This window comes from Drosophila tropicalis, unplaced genomic scaffold, assembly GCF_018151085.1.
Source record: "Drosophila tropicalis isolate 14030-0801.00 unplaced genomic scaffold, ASM1815108v1 contig_615, whole genome shotgun sequence".
In the NCBI taxonomy this organism is placed as follows: Eukaryota; Metazoa; Arthropoda; class Insecta; order Diptera; family Drosophilidae; genus Drosophila; species Drosophila tropicalis.
In genome coordinates, this window is record NW_027173095.1 from 545,135 (window position 1) to 562,889 (window position 17,755).

General features: G+C 38.8%; 1 protein-coding gene across 5 annotated transcripts in view; it reads right to left on the bottom strand.

Annotated features, from left to right (window-relative positions):
• Positions 1–17,755, bottom strand: part of Schip1 (Schwannomin interacting protein 1) — a 465,465-nt gene that overhangs the window by 97,930 nt on the left and 349,780 nt on the right. For 4 of the 5 annotated variants that reach the window (XR_011032730.1, XR_011032729.1, XM_068292219.1 and 1 more), the window contains one exon: positions 3,970–4,961. The exons of the other annotated variant lie outside the window; for it this stretch is intronic. Coding sequence is in view for 2 of the 4 variants with exons in the window: in XM_068292219.1 (XP_068148320.1) it covers positions 4,683–4,961 (279 nt within the window). In the remaining 2 variants the exon portion in view is untranslated. Of the gene's footprint in view, positions 1–3,969; positions 4,962–17,755 lie in introns of those variants that run through there. 5 annotated transcript variants of the gene reach the window in all.

Consider the following 17,755-nt stretch of genomic DNA (forward strand, 5'->3'; position numbering starts at 1 on the left):
AAATTGCTCTCGATTTTTTGACTATCGAAATCGAATTCACATAACACACTCATTAGTCTTACTAATTTCCAGCATATATAAAAATAAATTTAATAGACTTACATTCGGTTTTCGGCCCCTGGTGTTATCGATAAGTGAAGAAAAGTAGTTGGCAAAACGTTGAGAAGAAGAGGTGCAAAAGACTAAGCTCCTACGATCGGTGGTAACGAAAGGCCATCACGAACGAATCCAACGCACTCCCCGCTGAAGCCTTCCTGACAGCTTCTCCATCTTTAATCTTCCTCTGGGTAATGGGATTTACAACCGACAGTCTCAAAAGAGGGTTTTCGATATTTTTCATAAGTGTGTGAAGAAAAAGGTAACGCACAATTTTCCACGGTAGAATAGCGTGACATTAGAAACTCGCAAAGTGTTATAATGTGGGAACGAAAGACGAATAAGCGAAACGGAAAATCAACGAATATACAAGTGTGAAAGAGACAACAATAATGTCGAAGAAAAACTACTTGTGAAAGAAAGCTTTGCAGCAAAAATATAGACAGGCTGGATTGTTAACGTCAGGAAATCGAGAACAATTACAGAGAAAATTAATCACGATCTGTAGTGAATATTCCAAAAAAAATTTACGAATTAGAAAAAACCATTAGAGTATTGCAGGAGCGTTCATGTCAACAATGATATCGTCAACAATCGAGGTCAGTGACGTAAACATACAAGAAGTTTCTAGAAAGAGAAACGTGCTTTGAACAAACGAACGAACAAAAGTAACGTATTTGACAAACGAGAACACTGCTCAATGCTCCTTCTCTCAGCAGTACGGTAATGTTGCTACGTTTCGGCAACTTGGTAACACTGCTACGTCTCAGCAGTACGATCATGTAGATACTTCGCAGTAACATTGCTACGATTCAGCAGTGCAATAACGTTGTTACATCACAGCAAGATAATTATGTTCCAAAGTTACGGAATTACGTAATTACGTACCACTTTTGGTCAAACACAAATGTAGATCAGTATTTGGAAAATTCTCAGAATTTCGCGACCCAACGACAACAACAACAAGACGTCAACTGCAAGGAAAAATATAATAATTTTGGGCTTTTATTTGGAAGCATGAACGAAATTATATCTCTTGTTCCTGAATTTATGATTGAATTTGCATCAGTTTGTTAAACGTGTGGAAACTTTGTCAAACGCATATAACTGGGACGAAGGAAAGGTAATTTTAGCAGTATAACAAAAGATGCAAGGTGCAGTTCGTTACTGGGTGGATGCAACGGATGAAATATTTCAAACATGACCAGAATTTGTTTTGAAATTTCTGTACGACTTCCCATGTATCAGCAGCGCAGCTGATGTTCATTTAAAAATGCTATAAACCGAACGGGAAACAACGGAATCACCACAAGATTTTTTTTTTTTTTTTCAGTTAACGGAAACGAAGCAAACGCATTCATCGATCCAGATAGTACACACACTCTGATTCAAAAATCATTTGCCGAAAACATACGAAGATCGTTGTTGACAAGATATGTAGTTCACGAAGTCGAAATTCTTGTAGTGGAAAACGACATAATTTGTCCTTGGGATTTGCCGTACGCCTCGCGAATCGTCATCGTAGATAAAAAGAATGGAGAACATCATCTTTGCGTCGACTATCGTCAACTTGACAGTATTACGGTCAAAATTCCATTTCCTATGCCAAACATGGAAGAGCAATTTGCTCAACTAGCTGGAAACATCTGTTTTACGCAACTTGATTTACGTATGGGTTACCATCAAATCGAGATAAGTGAATCGCCCAAACAGTACACGGCGTTTGTTACAGCTGACGGACATTATGAATACAACAGAATGCCTTTCGGACTTGTTAACGCTCCGGCAGTCTTTCAATCGGTAATGAACCAAATCATAAAACGTATGGAACCAGGTGAGGTACTCGCATATTTAGATGACGTAATAATCCCAAGTAAGACCTTTGAATCTGGTATGCAACGAATTAAAAAGTTTTTATCGATCTTACAAGATAGTGGCTTAACCCTACGGTACGACAAATGTAAGTTTCTGCAATCCCAAATTACGTTCTTGGGTCACATAGTCAATAAATATGGAATAAAACCTGGCGAATGTAAAGTAAGCGCAATTAAAAACTTTAAAATACCTACAAACGTAAGAGAAATAAGAAGATTCCTTGGTCTCACAGGTTTCTTCAGAAAATTTATTGAAAATTAATCATTAATATCACGTCCTTTAACAGAACTTCTACGTAAAACGGAGGCGAATACATTTATTTGGGGAGAAGCCCAACAACATGCATTTATCGAACTAATCGAAAAATTATGAAGCGAACTTTACTCTTTACGATTTTTCGGCTAAACACGAAGTGCACACGGATGCTTGTGCTTTAGGCCTAGCAGGAGTTTTACTGCAGTTAATGACAATGATTGGCGTCCTGTTTGTTATTTTAGTCGACACTGTACCAACGCTGAGAGTAAATACCACAGTTACGCAATGGAAACGCTTGCAGTATTAGAAACACTCCAAAGGTTCAGAGTGTACCTTTTGGGAAAATCATTTCCCCTGATGACCGATTGAGCCGCTAAGGAACTCTTTCCACAGGTGGCGCGCTGGTGGATGAAAATAATGAATTACGACTGTGAATTTGTTCATCGAGATGGAAGCAAAATGGCTCATGTAGATGCGTTGAGCCGTGCTCCAAATTTACCCCCGAAAGGATCGCTAGATGAATTTGTTCGGACCATAATTTCGGAAATCGACGACTGGTTGTTAACAATGCAACTACAGGATAAAATACTTGTCGAAATAATCGCAGTACTGAAGGGAAATCGTCACAATGATCAACTAAGACAACCACGTACTGATTATGTCATCGAAAATCATCGCCTTTATCGAAAAACGGAAAACACTATTGCGTTTGTTTTACCAAAAGGAAGTTAGATGGCGCGTTATTAAAAGTTGCCATGATGATGTCGGACACTTTGGTCTTGAGAATTCAAAAACGATTTTGGTTTCCAAAGATGAGGAAGTACGTGAAGGACTATATCTCTACATGCATCCAATGCTGCTACCATAAGTCTAAAGGAGGAAAGCCTGAAGGTTGCATGCATTACAACGATGTGAACCGGTCCCTTTTCGTCGACTTCACGTGGATCATTTGGTTCCTTTTGTTCGAAGCAAACGAGGAAATACTCATGTACTGGCTATATCTGATTCATTCAGAAAATTTCTAATTGTAAAAGCCGTTAAAAGTACAAAAACATTACCCGTTCTATCAACGCTAAACGAAATTTCTAGTTACTTCGGATTACTGATTACTTGAGGATTACTGTAAGCAAAACCATATCCAACACGTTAAAAACGCTGTACGAACACCCCGTGCAAATGGTCAAGTGGAACGCGCTAATCAAATAATAAAAAAAATTCTGGGCGGAAACACAAACAAATGTTATAATGAATATAATATGAAGCAAAAGTTTTTGGTTTGTTTTTATTAATAAAACTCATTGATAGGAAAATGTTTTTAGTGCAATCTGAAAAACCTCTTACAATAGTTTTAAAAAAATTATTAAATAAACCACTAAATTTATTTTTATTTTTTTGATTTTTTTTACTTTTGTCTTATTAATTAAACTCGGAGGGCCAGGGTCAACGATGTTTTTGAAAAAAGTCACTGATCGTAGTTTTTTCGTTTGTATGGGGCTAAATCCAAAAAACATCGCTACTGAACTTGACTCGTCGGGCTGATCCTGTGTAATGCAAACTTCCTCATACATACAAATGTATAGACATTTGAAAAATATAAAAAATATAGTAAGTCGACTCACCGACCTAATGTATTATTTAGAATTTAAGAAGGAAAAATCAAATTTTTTTGTATCTCATAGTCCATAGTTTCCAGTAAAATGAAAATTTAATTAATTAAGTTAATGAATTTCGCATCAAAGAGAGTAGTTTTTGTGTCGTTTATTTTATTAGTTTATTAAAATATGCAAATATAATATAAAGTACATGAGGGAAATTTATATTTAATATATTTAGGCTGAAATATTTTTAAGTCGTAGGAAAAATGAAGTATGTAAGCCGTATACGAAACACAAGTAAAGCAAATATTTTAATTTTATAAAACAAATGCATTTTCACATGCTTTTTACAAGCATATCTTAGTCTCTCGCTCACTCAAGCATACGGGCACCCTAGCGCCCCCAACAGCCAACGGCCAACTCCGGCCTTATGAAAAACGTTTTGACCGATTTTGATCAAATACGAGGGCGAAAAGGTGCATGGCAAAATCTTTACCATTTACCAACCAAATATATATACCAAATATGGTGTCTCTAGCTAGAATAGTTTTTGAGATAAACGTTTTTTTTTTTATATTGCGGGGGCGGAAAAGGGCGGGGCAAAAATTTTAGATCTAGGTGTTCATACGGACAGACGGACAGTCGGACAGACGGACGGTGAGACAGACAAGGCCAGATCGACTCGGCTGTTGATTCTGATCAATGATTTATATACTTTATGGGGTCGGAATAGCTTCCTTTCTTTCTGAGACTTTAATATACCATTTCATTATTTTAATGTAAAACATTTTTTTAAATATTTTGCGGGCTACATGGACTAGGTCTAGGTTTTTATGTTATTGGATAACTAATATTACAACATTACATAAAATTTGTAATTTTTTCTAGCTCAACTAACAATTCATTTTGATTAATATTAAGATCATCCCTTTCTTTGAGATTGTCTACTAAAATATAGTTAAGGTTCTCTATGTAAGCTTCAAGAGTATTTATTAATAACTGCAGATGTATTGTATTGGCTCCAGTTAGCAATTGTCTTGAAATCCAGAGATTATATGAACCCATATTTATTCCAACGTCTTTGGCCATGGTCCGTATTACGTCAACAATCGGTAGAGGATGTTCAAGCAGTGTCTTACCCTATATAAAACGAGAAGTTAAACAATGTATTAGCGTTATTCCACTTCTACAAATTTATTTACTTATTTACGTCAACTAACAAAGCAGTTGACGAAAAAGCTTAAGCTAAACAGATAACACTTAATTGAAGGAAAGTTAGCTTAGCATTATAGAATGCAAACATCCCCGACCCGGTAGAGGTGTTTCATTTTCAAAAGATGCCAGCTATGCCATTTACAGCCAATGTGGTCCGGAAAGAGTTGCAAGCAATGTGATGTCCATATTATTGAAAAGTATAGAACGAAGTGAAGTGACAGACAGATAAGGAAAGATAAGGTGAGAAAGTTTTTTCAAAGATTGACAAAGTACACGAAAAGGTTCGTGCAGAGACTGGTTAGAGAGACATCTACCAACAAGGGGAACTGTATGTATGCGAATCACCAATTTGGATCAATTTTGGATATATTGTAGAATACCCCGTCATTAGAAGCTGTGTTAAATATTTCGGCGCTCTATTCTATATTTTCCTAATAAATCGCGTTTAAAGCTACAGCTGCTGTGACTTATAGGTTAAAGGCCGAGAGGACTTTAAGCAGCACGGCGGTGTAAAGGGTAGAGATCCTGACTAAAATTGAGGAAGCCCTTGTTCAACCCCCACCCGATACTAGTTAGTTTTGGTTTTTTATTCTTTTTATACCCTTGCAGAGGGTATTTTAAAATTGTTCAGATGTTTGTAACGCACAGACCCCATAAAGTATATATATACTTGATCAGCATGAGAAGCTGAGTCGATGTAGCCATGTCCGTCTATCCGTACGTCTGTGCAAATCAACTTCACGCCGCAATCTTAAGAGCTATCGAGTTGAAACTTGGTATTTGAGCTACTTATAGCCCGGAGCAAATAGAGTATGCAAATTGTCAGGATCGGACTACTATATCAAATAGCTCTACAAGAAACATTTTCGTAAAAATTGGAGTATCCCCATGAAATTTGCTATTATGAGTATTGGATATAAAACTCAGATTCCAAAACTTGAAACTGATCGGATAAATATATATAAATCGGTTAAAACCCTTAAGAAAACTTAATTTTTATATTAACAGGCCCTAGGAAGCGCTCTGTGGCCTCTTCTTAACCTCCAAAGATAAATCCTGATTATTTTAGAAGCCCTTAACACTTCTAGTATCCCAGTCTCACACTTCGGGACTTTTGTCTGTGCCCAATGGTTGAAAGGATTTCTTCTGCAGCTGTTGGTCTAGCTCAAGGATTCGCTGGGGAGACTCTTTTAGCTGTATGATATTTCTCTTGCTTTCCAAATTTTTAAGGATCTTGAATCTGAGCGGCGCACGGTGAGAACTTTTGTCATTGCAATTGATAGCTTCTAAAATGGAATGAAGCCCTTTTCTTTTTCATCATAAATGAAATGTTTATTGTTTTAAACGATATAACTTTTTTTTATTCCTTTTAGGTTAATTTTAAATATTTGATATTTGGCTAATTTTCATTAAAATAATAATCAACATTTGCAGACCTCGGTAGATAAGTTGTCTAAGTGACACAGTCCTTTTGAGCAACTGAAAAACGAGGACCCGGGTTCGAATCCCAGCCTAGTGTATGGATGTAGTTTTCGTATAAGCCGAAGGCCTTAGTTGCCAGTGCTCGTAAAATATAGTTAGATTGATAGTTTACAACTATATCCTATACTTATAATAATAATAATAGTAATAATAGTAATAATTAATATTTACATTAACAAATCTTGTATTCGTGCAGCTGAACCATTTACAGTCCATGTTTTTACATTTTTCCTATGATTGTTGGGGTCAGTTTTATGTGCGAACATAACTTACACCATTGAGAATACAATTCAGTGCAAAGATGAGCTTTTTTGCTTGCAAATAAAACATTTAGGAGAGCATCTAATCCTTTAATGATCTTACAATAACAAATGTCATTAATGATATAATTTTAGCGTTGTTAAGAAATCTCTTTGTTGTATATCCATCATTTGAATTTAATTCGTAGCTTCCGAAAGAAGCAACTAGCAAACTATCGCGAAAATAAAAATACAGTATTTCTAAGATGGTGTAACGATCCTTTCTTGTCCCTTGGGATATATATATCTCTTGGGCTATCTCTCGGCACAACAAAATTTATTTTGTGCCCTGGTGAAATTAGAACTCGTTTGTTTAATTAATTGTTTTAAAGCAGGTATTTATTTATAATCTTTTTGGGCTTGGCTTATTATGACCAATTTCTCTGAAGAAGTTTGTTCCAGTCCTTCTCTTGTTCCTTGTGTCTGCGCTGGTTACTATTTCAGACTTGCAATGTAGATACTTTGGCTTGTATCTCCCTCTTCAGAATATCTCTGGAACGTTGATTGGCCTTAGGATATTTCTTATGGCCTTTCTTTCACGTTTCCTGGCGTATCCTGATCTTCTAGGGATGTTATCTCCACCTCAGTACCTTCAGCTGCGTTTGTGAGATGGTCTTTGCGTGCTCGTTGCCTCTAGGATAAATCTTGTGGCCGTTTGCTATGCAGCAGGATTTTCCTCAGCGATTGGTATTCGTCAGCATATATAGATCCTGGAATTTCGGCAGTAGGATATATCCTCGGACCTTCCAATGTGTTATGGATCGTCCTGGAGCCGCTTGACTTCTCTTCTTTTATCGCTTGGGAACGGTGTTTTGGTCCTATTTTAAGAACTTGTTGGTTGTCTGATAACTTGAGAGGTATGGCCTCGTATGGCCTTCTCAGTTATTGTATTTCTCCTTGATCCTTTTCACAGGACTTGTTTTCACTTGCTTGAGCTATTAAGGTTACTCGTAAGGCCTTAAAACTCCTTGCTTGATCACGACTTGTTGACTTGATGATTTCCTTGATGGGTGTTGCCTTTATATAGGCAGCTCCCACGGCCTCAGGAATTGATTGGTGTAATACCGCTATACAGCTGGTACTTTTCCATCGGCCCTCTGCTTTCACCCACGCATTTCTTGTTGGTATGCGTGGTAAAAGTACCGCAAATCCTTGGCGCGGATATGTCCACTTTCTTTGTGGCTGCGCGCCCATCCGTTTCTTGTCCTTTTCTCTCTCCCTTGCCCGCATAGCGTCTTAGTCGCTCAGCCGGCTTCTGTCTTTTGCGGCGCCTTCCCATTGGCTGCCCAACTCCTCTCATTGATTTCCTTATGCCTTATCTTCTCTGCCGACGATACCGTTGACCGTCGCTTCCCCTGATCCATCAGTCATACCAGCGTTGCTCTTTTCTCCCATATAAGAACATACATATTCAAATATATGTCCTAGAATGAATCAAAGCCTACTATGTTGTTTTTAGAATTATCAGGTGTCAATGAATCAAAGCCTACTATGCATAGTCATATGAGATTGTCAGTATGGACGATATTATGATCGTGTCACCAACAATTGAGTTAGGGTTGGAAAGATTGAGAACAGTATTGAACGTTCTGACAAGGGCTGGATTCATCTTCAATATCTCGAAATGTTCTTTTCTGAAAACAAGGGTGCAGTATTTGTGGTTTGAAGTGAAAGCAGGCGAGATTAGGCCAAACCCACAGAAGATTACGGCATTAGGTTTATTGCCACCTTCGCAGAGTGTTTCCAGTTTGCGAAAGATTATTGGTCTGGCTTCCTACTTTCGCAAGTTTGTACCCGTTTTCTCCAAAATAATGAAGCTACTCTATTCTCTTACGTCAGGAAAAGGAAGTATTGTCTGGGATGTTGAACTCGAGAATATTCGAAGAAAAATAGTAACTATCCTTACAAACAAACCTGTTTTGGTAATTTTTGACCGACAATACCCCATTGAGTTACACACTGACGACAGTTCCTGTGGATATGGTGCAATACTCCTACACCGTATTAATGGTAGTCCTCATGTGGCGAAATATTTTAGCAAAACAACTTCACCCTCTGAGTCTAGATATCACTCATACGAGTTGGAAACATTGGCAGTGGTTGCTTCTGTAAAACACTTTCATCATTATCTGCTTGGGCGAAAGTTTGTGGTATATACCGATTGTAATTCGCTTAAGGCTTTACGGACAAAGATAGACTTAACACCAAGAGTTCATCGCTGGTGGGCCTATCTGCAATCATTCAATTTTGATGTCCAATATAGAGAGGGAAAACGCATGGCTCATGCAGACTTCTTTTCGAGGAATCCAGTTCCTTCAAAGCCACAACTCGTGTTAGAAAAAATCACCGAGAAGCGAGTAAACTTGGCTGAGATTTCAAGTGAGTATCTTCTTACGGAAGAGAAATTAGATCCAGAGATTGTAGAAATAGTTCGTAAGCTCAATTCCAACGAGCAACAAAACGATTTAATTAAATCCTATGATTTAAGAAAAGGTATCTTACATCGCAAGATTCAAAGAAACAGTAGAACACGTTGTGTACCGGTGGTTCCACGAACATTTAGATGGTCCGTGGTAAACCAGGTACACGAGTCAGTTATGCACCTTGGTTGGCAGAAAACTCTTGATAAGGTTCATAATATGAATAAATATGTTCGCAAGTTTGTAAACAATTGCATAACTTGTAGGACTTCCATCCAATCGCGAAGGTGATCATCCCTTGGCATACTGTTTACATAGACATTTCCGGAAAGTTGAGCGGTAAAAGCGATCTAAAAGAATATGTTGTCATCGTTCAGATTGATGGCTTCACGAATTTTGTACACCTTTATCGCAGCCTTAAAATAGACACAGAAAGCTGCGTTAAGGCTTTAAAAGCCTCAATTGCCCTATTCGGGATACCAAATCGTATCGTAGCTGACCAGGGAAAGTGCTTTTCAAGTTCTCGATTCTCTGAATTTTGTTCCTCAAAAAATATAAAACTTTATCTAGTTGCAACTGGGGCAAGTCGTGCAAACGGTCAAGTTGAGCCTATTATGAGTATGCTCAAAAATTTGCTAACTGCTGTCGAATCGAGCCACAGATCCCGGCAAGATGCACTTGTCGAGGTTCAGCTTGCATTAAATTGCTCAGTTAGTCGTGCAACTGAAGCGAGCCCGTTGGAAATGTTGATAGGAAAAGAGGCTCGACCGATAGATAATTCCACCTGTGGACACAGAAATCGAAGTTGATTTTAACAATGTAAGGTAAAGGTGCTAGTAAAATCGCCAGGTAAAATTCCTGGTGAATTGGATATTGATAATGATAATATAGTTGGGACTGAGAGTGTTCCGTCCAAGTGAGACGATTAAGTATATTTATTATTTTGTTTTTGTAATTTTTATATATTGGACATTCATTTTCTGGCACACGTTCATTTGTAAGCAAATACTTTGTTGTTTTGTTGAAGTTGCATAGTGCAAGCACAATGATTAATTGGTTCGTTAAAATTTAAGGATTTTGTTAAAAAAGAAGGTACTCTGTATGTAATGGTTAAGAATAAAATCTTAAGGTGTCTTTGAACTTGATATTTGGTCATTACACGAGTGATGTGTTAGAGTCCCGAGAGGGAAAATGAAGACCGCACCATAGCAGAAGGACTTGCTATGGCGGGGGTTAAGGCGATGGTTACTTGATTTAGATATTAAAGTTATGACCTGTAAAAGGATGATTAAAATAGTGGTAATATCTTTACCTACACGAGGACGTGTACTTTGTCAGAATGGATGTGTCGGAGAATGAATCAAAGCCTACTATGGTGCTTTGAGAATTGTTAGGTGTCAGTGCATTGTGTAGTTTACAACACTGCCGTGCAGCGTTTGCAGACTGACACCTGACTAATAAGTCAAAGCCTACTAGTTAGTTCCAATGTATTGACAGGTGTGTCAGTTGTAGCCCTGGTTGAGCATCTAAGCAACCTTAGCAACTAATGTTGAGAGCTGTCTTCAGGTCAGGTCCTATATAAAGGGGGGGCCTCGGGCTAGAGAGCTCACTGTACAACCTCCCCGGGAACTAGCCGTACAGTTCAAAAATACAAGTGAAAAAGTGAAAGTAAAAGAAACCAGTAAAAAGACAATGAGTGATTTAAATAATACAGGCTACGCCCCGACATCAGAAGTGGGATCGGCGTCACACCCTATATTTACTGAAGAACAGTGGCGCTTAATTTTGCAAATACAAAATCAAAATCTGTTGGAGTTTGTAAAAACAATGCAAGCTTTAACATCAGAACAACTTCAAAAGCGTGAGGTCAAATTGCCGAAATTTTTTGCCAACGCCGCAGGCGTAGACGCTTCAAGGTGGTGTGCGACTGCAGATATCATTTTAACTGAACAGCCGCTAGAAGGAAGCAAGCTTATTATGGCATTAAGTAATGCGATGGAGGGCAGTGCATCCCAATGGCTAACAGAAATCTCCTACCCTGGCATGAAATGGAGCGAGTTTAAAGAATTGTTCCTTCATCGATACAAAAGCGATGAAACACAATTTGTTAAGCAGTCGTCCGGCTAATGAAGAGTGCTTTACAGTATATGCTAGCCGCCTGGTCTCATCGCTAACTATAGCCTGGAAGGAGAAAAACATAGAGCAGATCGCCATTTCTGTTGCGCTTGCACATATGGCAAATATGGACCGCCGTTTACAATGAATTGTATTCACTTCAAGGGTGCAAACAAGAAGTGATCTGCAATCGGAGTTGAAGGCTTACAACTTTCAAAAGCATCGCGATACCGGCCGTAATATCAGCCCTGGACCTGACAATAAAAGGCGAAAAATGTCAACCACGCTGAGCCATTTCTGCGGAGAAGTTGGAAACAAAATAGCAGAATGCATAAAAAAGCGCGACAAGAGGCCGAGGCGAAAACCCAACTAGTAAAGACCCGTGTTATCTGCTTCAAGTGTGGCCAACCTGGGCTTTTGCGAACTGATACTCTGGAAATGACGTTCCAACAAAGAAAAGAATGTAAACCAGTGTTTTGTGTCTGAGCCAACAGGAGTCATGTTACATCGAGGTGAGAGCTACCCAAATTCGCTTTGACTCTGGTGCCGAATGTTCCTTGATAACAGAAAAGATAAGTGGCAGATTGTCCGAAAAGCGCATGAATAATATAGTAATGTTAAAAGGTATCGGCGATGCCGGTATTTATTGTACTATGCAAATTCTCAGTCAAGTAACCATTAATGAAAACATGATAGAAATATTATTTCACGTTGTTCGAGATGAGGACTTGAAGAACGATGTCATTATTGGACGTGAAGTCTTTAATCAGGGTTTGAATGTTGTGCTTTCACCAAATGTGTTTAAATTTGTAAAATCCAAATCCGTAAATATTTCTGCCGCTATTGATTGTCCAATTAAATCGATACCGAATTGGCTGATGCTGATAAAAGCAAATTAATAAATTTAATTAAAATTTATACCTCAGCATTTTATAAAGGGATCTCAAACACACGAGTAAATACAGGTGTAATGAGGATTCGACTAATTGACCCCAACAAAACTGTGCAACGTCGGCCGTATAGGCCAGAGGTAGGCACCCATAGCCCGTGCGGGCACTTTTCTTCGGCATATGATCGTTTTACCATCTGTGTGCATGCCGAAGTCAACACGAAGTGCCCTTGAGAGCGTAAAAACAGAATTAGTCTGCTGCAGCATTTCGACTCGAGCGCATCTATGTCGCGTTGTTGGATAAATGCACATGAAAAAATTAATTTGGGGGTTGTTTTCTCATTTATTTTCTTGCAGCAGATCATCGATTGTGCTGGTTTGAGCGATTAGGCCATATTTTATTCACTTTTCATTTTTCGCAGTGTAAAATACACACATACACTGACAGCTTGCGCTGGCTCTCTTTGTGCCTACCCCTGGTATAGGCTCAGTCCAGAAGAGAGAGATAGTGCGTGAGAGGTTAAGAGAGTTACTTAAATATAACATTATCCGCCCAAGTTGTTCTCCGTATGCAAGTCCTATGTTGCTTGTAAAAAAGAAAAATGCGTCCGATCGTTTATGTATTGACTAAAGAGAATTAAACTCGAATACCGTTGCTGATAAATACCCTTTGCCGGTCATTAGTGATCAGATTGATAGGTTAAGCTTTAGGCAATCTTGCATATTCATATGAAATTGTCAGTATGGACGATATTATGATCGTGTCACCAACAATTGAGTTAGGGTTGGAAAGATTGAGAACAGTATTGAACGTTCTGACAAGGGCTGGATTCATCTTCAATATCTCGAAATGTTCTTTTCTGAAAACAAGGGTGCAGTATTTGTGGTTTGAAGTGAAAGCAGGCGAGATTAGGCCAAACCCACAGAAGATTACGGCATTAGGTTTATTGCCACCTTCGCAGAGTGTTTCCAGTTTGCGAAAGATTATTGGTCTGGCTTCCTACTTTCGCAAGTTTGTACCCGTTTTCTCCAAAATAATGAAGCTACTCTATTCTCTTACGTCAGGAAAAGGAAGTATTGTCTGGGATGTTGAACTCGAGAATATTCGAAGAAAAATAGTAACTATCCTTACAAACAAACCTGTTTTGGTAATTTTTGACCGACAATACCCCATTGAGTTACACACTGACGACAGTTCCTGTGGATATGGTGCAATACTCCTACACCGTATTAATGGTAGTCCTCATGTGGTGAAATATTTTAGCAAAACAACTTCACCCTCTGAGTCTAGATATCACTCATACGAGTTGGAAACATTGGCAGTGGTTGCTTCTGTAAAACACTTTCATCATTATCTGCTTGGGCGAAAGTTTGTGGTATATACCGATTGTAATTCGCTTAAGGCTTTACGGACAAAGATAGACTTAACACCAAGAGTTCATCGCTGGTGGGCCTATCTGCAATCATTCAATTTTGATGTCCAATATAGAGAGGGAAAACGCATGGCTCATGCAGACTTCTTTTCCAGGAATCTAGTTCCTTCAAAGCCACAACTCGTGTTAGAAAAAATCACCGAGAAGCGAGTAAACTTGGCTGAGATTTCAAGTGAGTATCTTCTTACGGAAGAGAAATTAGATCCAGAGATTGTAGAAATAGTTCGTAAGCTCAATTCCAACGAGCAACAAAACGATTTAATTAAATCCTATGATTTAAGGAAAGGTATCTTACATCGCAAGATTCAAAGAAACAGTAGAACACGTTGTGTACCGGTGGTTCCACGAACATTTAGATGGTCCGTGGTAAACCAGGTGCACGAGTCAGTTATGCACCTTGGTTGGCAGAAAACTCTTGATAAGGTTCATAATATGAATAAATATGTTCGCAAGTTTGTAAACAATTGCATAACTTGTAGGACTTCCATCCAATCGCGAAGGTGATCATCCCTTGGCATACTGTTTACATAGACATTTCCGGAAAGTTGAGCGGTAAAAGCGATCTAAAAGAATATGTTGTCATCGTTCAGATTGATGGCTTCACGAATTTTGTACACCTTTATCGCAGCCTTAAAATAGACACAGAAAGCTGCGTTAAGGCTTTAAAAGCCTCAATTGCCCTATTCGGGATACCAAATCGTATCGTAGCTGACCAGGGAAAGTGCTTTTCAAGTTCTCGATTCTCTGAATTTTGTTCCTCAAAAAATATAAAACTTTATCTAGTTGCAACTGGGGCAAGTCGTGCAAACGGTCAAGTTGAGCCTGTTATGAGTATGCTCAAAAATTTGCTAACTGCTGTCGAATCGAGCCACAGATCCCGGCAAGATGCACTTGGCGAGGTTCAGCTTGCATTAAATTGCTCAGTTAGTCGTGCAACTGAAGCGAGCCCGTTGGAAATGTTGATAGGGAAAGAGGCTCGACCGATAGATAATTCCACCTGTGGACACAGAAATCGAAGTTGATTTTAACAATGTAAGGTAAAGGTGCTAGTAAAATCGCCAGGTAAAATTCCTGGTGAATTGGATATTGATAATGATAATATAGTTGGGACTGAGAGTGTTCCGTCCAAGTGAGACGATTAAGTATATTTATTATTTTGTTTTTGTAATTTTTATATATTGGACATTCATTTTCTGGCACACGTTCATTTGTAAGCAAATACTTTGTTGTTTTGTTGAAGTTGCATAGTGCAAGCACAATGATTTATTGGTTCGTTAAAATTTAAGAATTTTGTTAAAAAAGAAGGTACTCTGTATGTAATGGTTAAGAATAAAATCTTAAGGTGTCTTTGAACTTGATATTTGGTCATTACACGAGTGATGTGTTAGAGTCCCGAGAGGGAAAATGAAGACCGCACCATAGCAGAAGGACTTGCTATGGCGGGGGTTAAGGCGATGGTTACTTGATTTAGATATTAAAGTTATGACCTGTAAAAGGATGATTAAAATAGTGGTAATATCTTTACCTACACGAGGACGTGTACTTTGTCAGAATGGATGTGTCGGAGAATGAATCAAAGCCTACTATGGTGCTTTGAGAATTGTTAGGTGTCAGTGCATTGTGTAGTTTACAACACTGCCGTGCAGCGTTTGCAGACTGACACTGTGTCAGTTGTAGCCCTGGTTGAGCATCTAAGCAACCTTAGCAACTAATGTTGAGAGCTGTCTTCAGGTAAGGTCCTATATAAAGGGGGGGCCTCGGGCTAGAGAGCTCACTGTACAACCTCCCCGGGAACTAGCCGTACAGTTCAAAAATACAAGTGAAAAAGTGAAAGTAGTGCAAAGATAAAAATCACTATAATTAACTTAGTCTATATTTTATATTAATTAGTTCGATTATTTTACATGCTAGTATCTTATTCAATCATATCTCGCATAATTCATCCACCAGATATGGGCTTTTCTATTGAGAACAAGTCGAATGAACATTGGTTCATTTCCCCTTCTTCGACTTGTATATTCCCTTCCATACCCACAAGCCGCCCTCGCTAGCGCTTGAATCGGGCAAGATGCACCCCGCACCCAGACATGGGAACACATCGCATAACAATGAAGGATGATATCCAAATAAAAGAAAAGGTATTACTCGAAAAATTCGAAGAGTTCAAAAGTCGATGAACTTTTACGCTTGGGATGCACAGAACCATTACAAAACCCATGTAGCTCATAGTTATATTGAGGAAGAAACAGAAAACAAATCAACTCCGCGAGGCAAGGTTTATAAGCAGCTTGGATCTGAAGGACGGCTACTGGCAGATACAGGAAAAAAGCAGACCAATGACTGCCATTACCGTTCCAGGGAAAGGACTGTTTCAATGGATGGTAATTCTGTTAGGTCTGAATTCTGTAACAACCTTTCAGCGGGCACTGGATCAGGTGATTGGACCAGAAATAATTTAAACGCGTTTGTATACCAAGATGACATTGTGGTACTGAGCAAACCTGTGTTAGATCATATAAAACACCTGGGAGAAGTGTTCAGAATGTTGAATGTGGCAAACTTACAAATCAACACAAAGAAGCGCCAGTTCTTTAAGAAGGATCTGAAGTTCCTAGGACGTGTGGTGACATAAGACGGTATTGGCACGGATGCAGACAAGGTATATAGGAGTAGCTTCATGGTATACAAGGTTCATACCAGGATTCACAACATTGACACATCCCTTAAATGCTCTTCTCAAGAAGAAGGCAAAGCAAAAGCATCAGGTAGAATTCGATACATTAAAAGAATAGCTAGACGGGCATTAGAACTCCAGAAATTTGACTTCGAAATAGATTACGGAATCGGGAAGCTACACATTGAAGCCGACGCTCCGTCAGGGCAGTTATAGACAACGGTGCCAGGCTGAGACAAGAAAAGAAGGAGTGTGGATGGATTTAGGATATAATAGGAAAGGTTTAAGTATAGAAAAATATACTACACAGAGCAGGCCAAGGGGACGTAGTATCATGGAAACTGTGTATACCGAAAGCATAACGAAGTCAAGTTATGGTAGAAAATCACATATCAACGACGGCAGGACGGGCAACACGAGAACTATTGCGAGAACAGCAGAACGATACTACTGCACGGGAATGCGACGGGACATCAGGGCTATCATAGGGATGTGTACAATATGCCAGCAATTCTAACCCAATAAACAGCACGCAGCAGGAAAGATGCTAACACAAGTGCCAGAGGAACAACGGGCTGTGCCGATTTTGTTGGTCTGTTGCCTAAATCGATCCATGGAAATTCGATGTTGTTAGTAATTGTGGATTGGTTCTTCAAATGGACAGAGCTGATACATGCACATTTGCGCAACTGCAGAAAGTCTGGTCAAGGCGGGTACAATGTGGTACAATTCACGAGCCATACGGCAGTAGAAGGATTTGTAGCAAAACTTGCACATACATTTGGAGGACCTTATAAGGTGATCGGGTTTATATCCCCAGTCATATGCAAGTTAGATCACGAAGGTACAGGAACTGAGGTAAGTTAGTCGTCTCGCCGACTTTGGTATACCATGCACCAAATGAAACAAATATTTTACATTTCGATGAACAAATGTATATTTCTTAAATTATTTTACATGTCTCATCATAGCATATGCCATTTTGCTCACACTTACATACACACTTTCATTCATAGCGGGTTGTCAAGATACCGATTTGTTGGATACATTTATTGCTGCTTACATTCTAATGAAGTAATACAAATTATATATATGTATATCGCGTTCTTCCAAAGGCGTCAAAACACACCATGGTTTCACCATGGCTCGATATTACATTACTGTAACGTCGTTGAGATACTGAACTATCGGGTAGGACTTCTACAATGTGGCGATCGTTTCCTAAGACTTTCGTTACGACGTACGCTCTTTTGAACGCTGGGTCTAATTTATGAGTGTCTCCTGTAGCCATTGGTACATAGTCAATGACTGCAAAGTCATCTACTTCAAATTTTTTAAGTTTGGTTGCTTGTTTAATTCGGTTATACGATATATCTTTGGAATTAAAATTAAATACCAAATCATTCG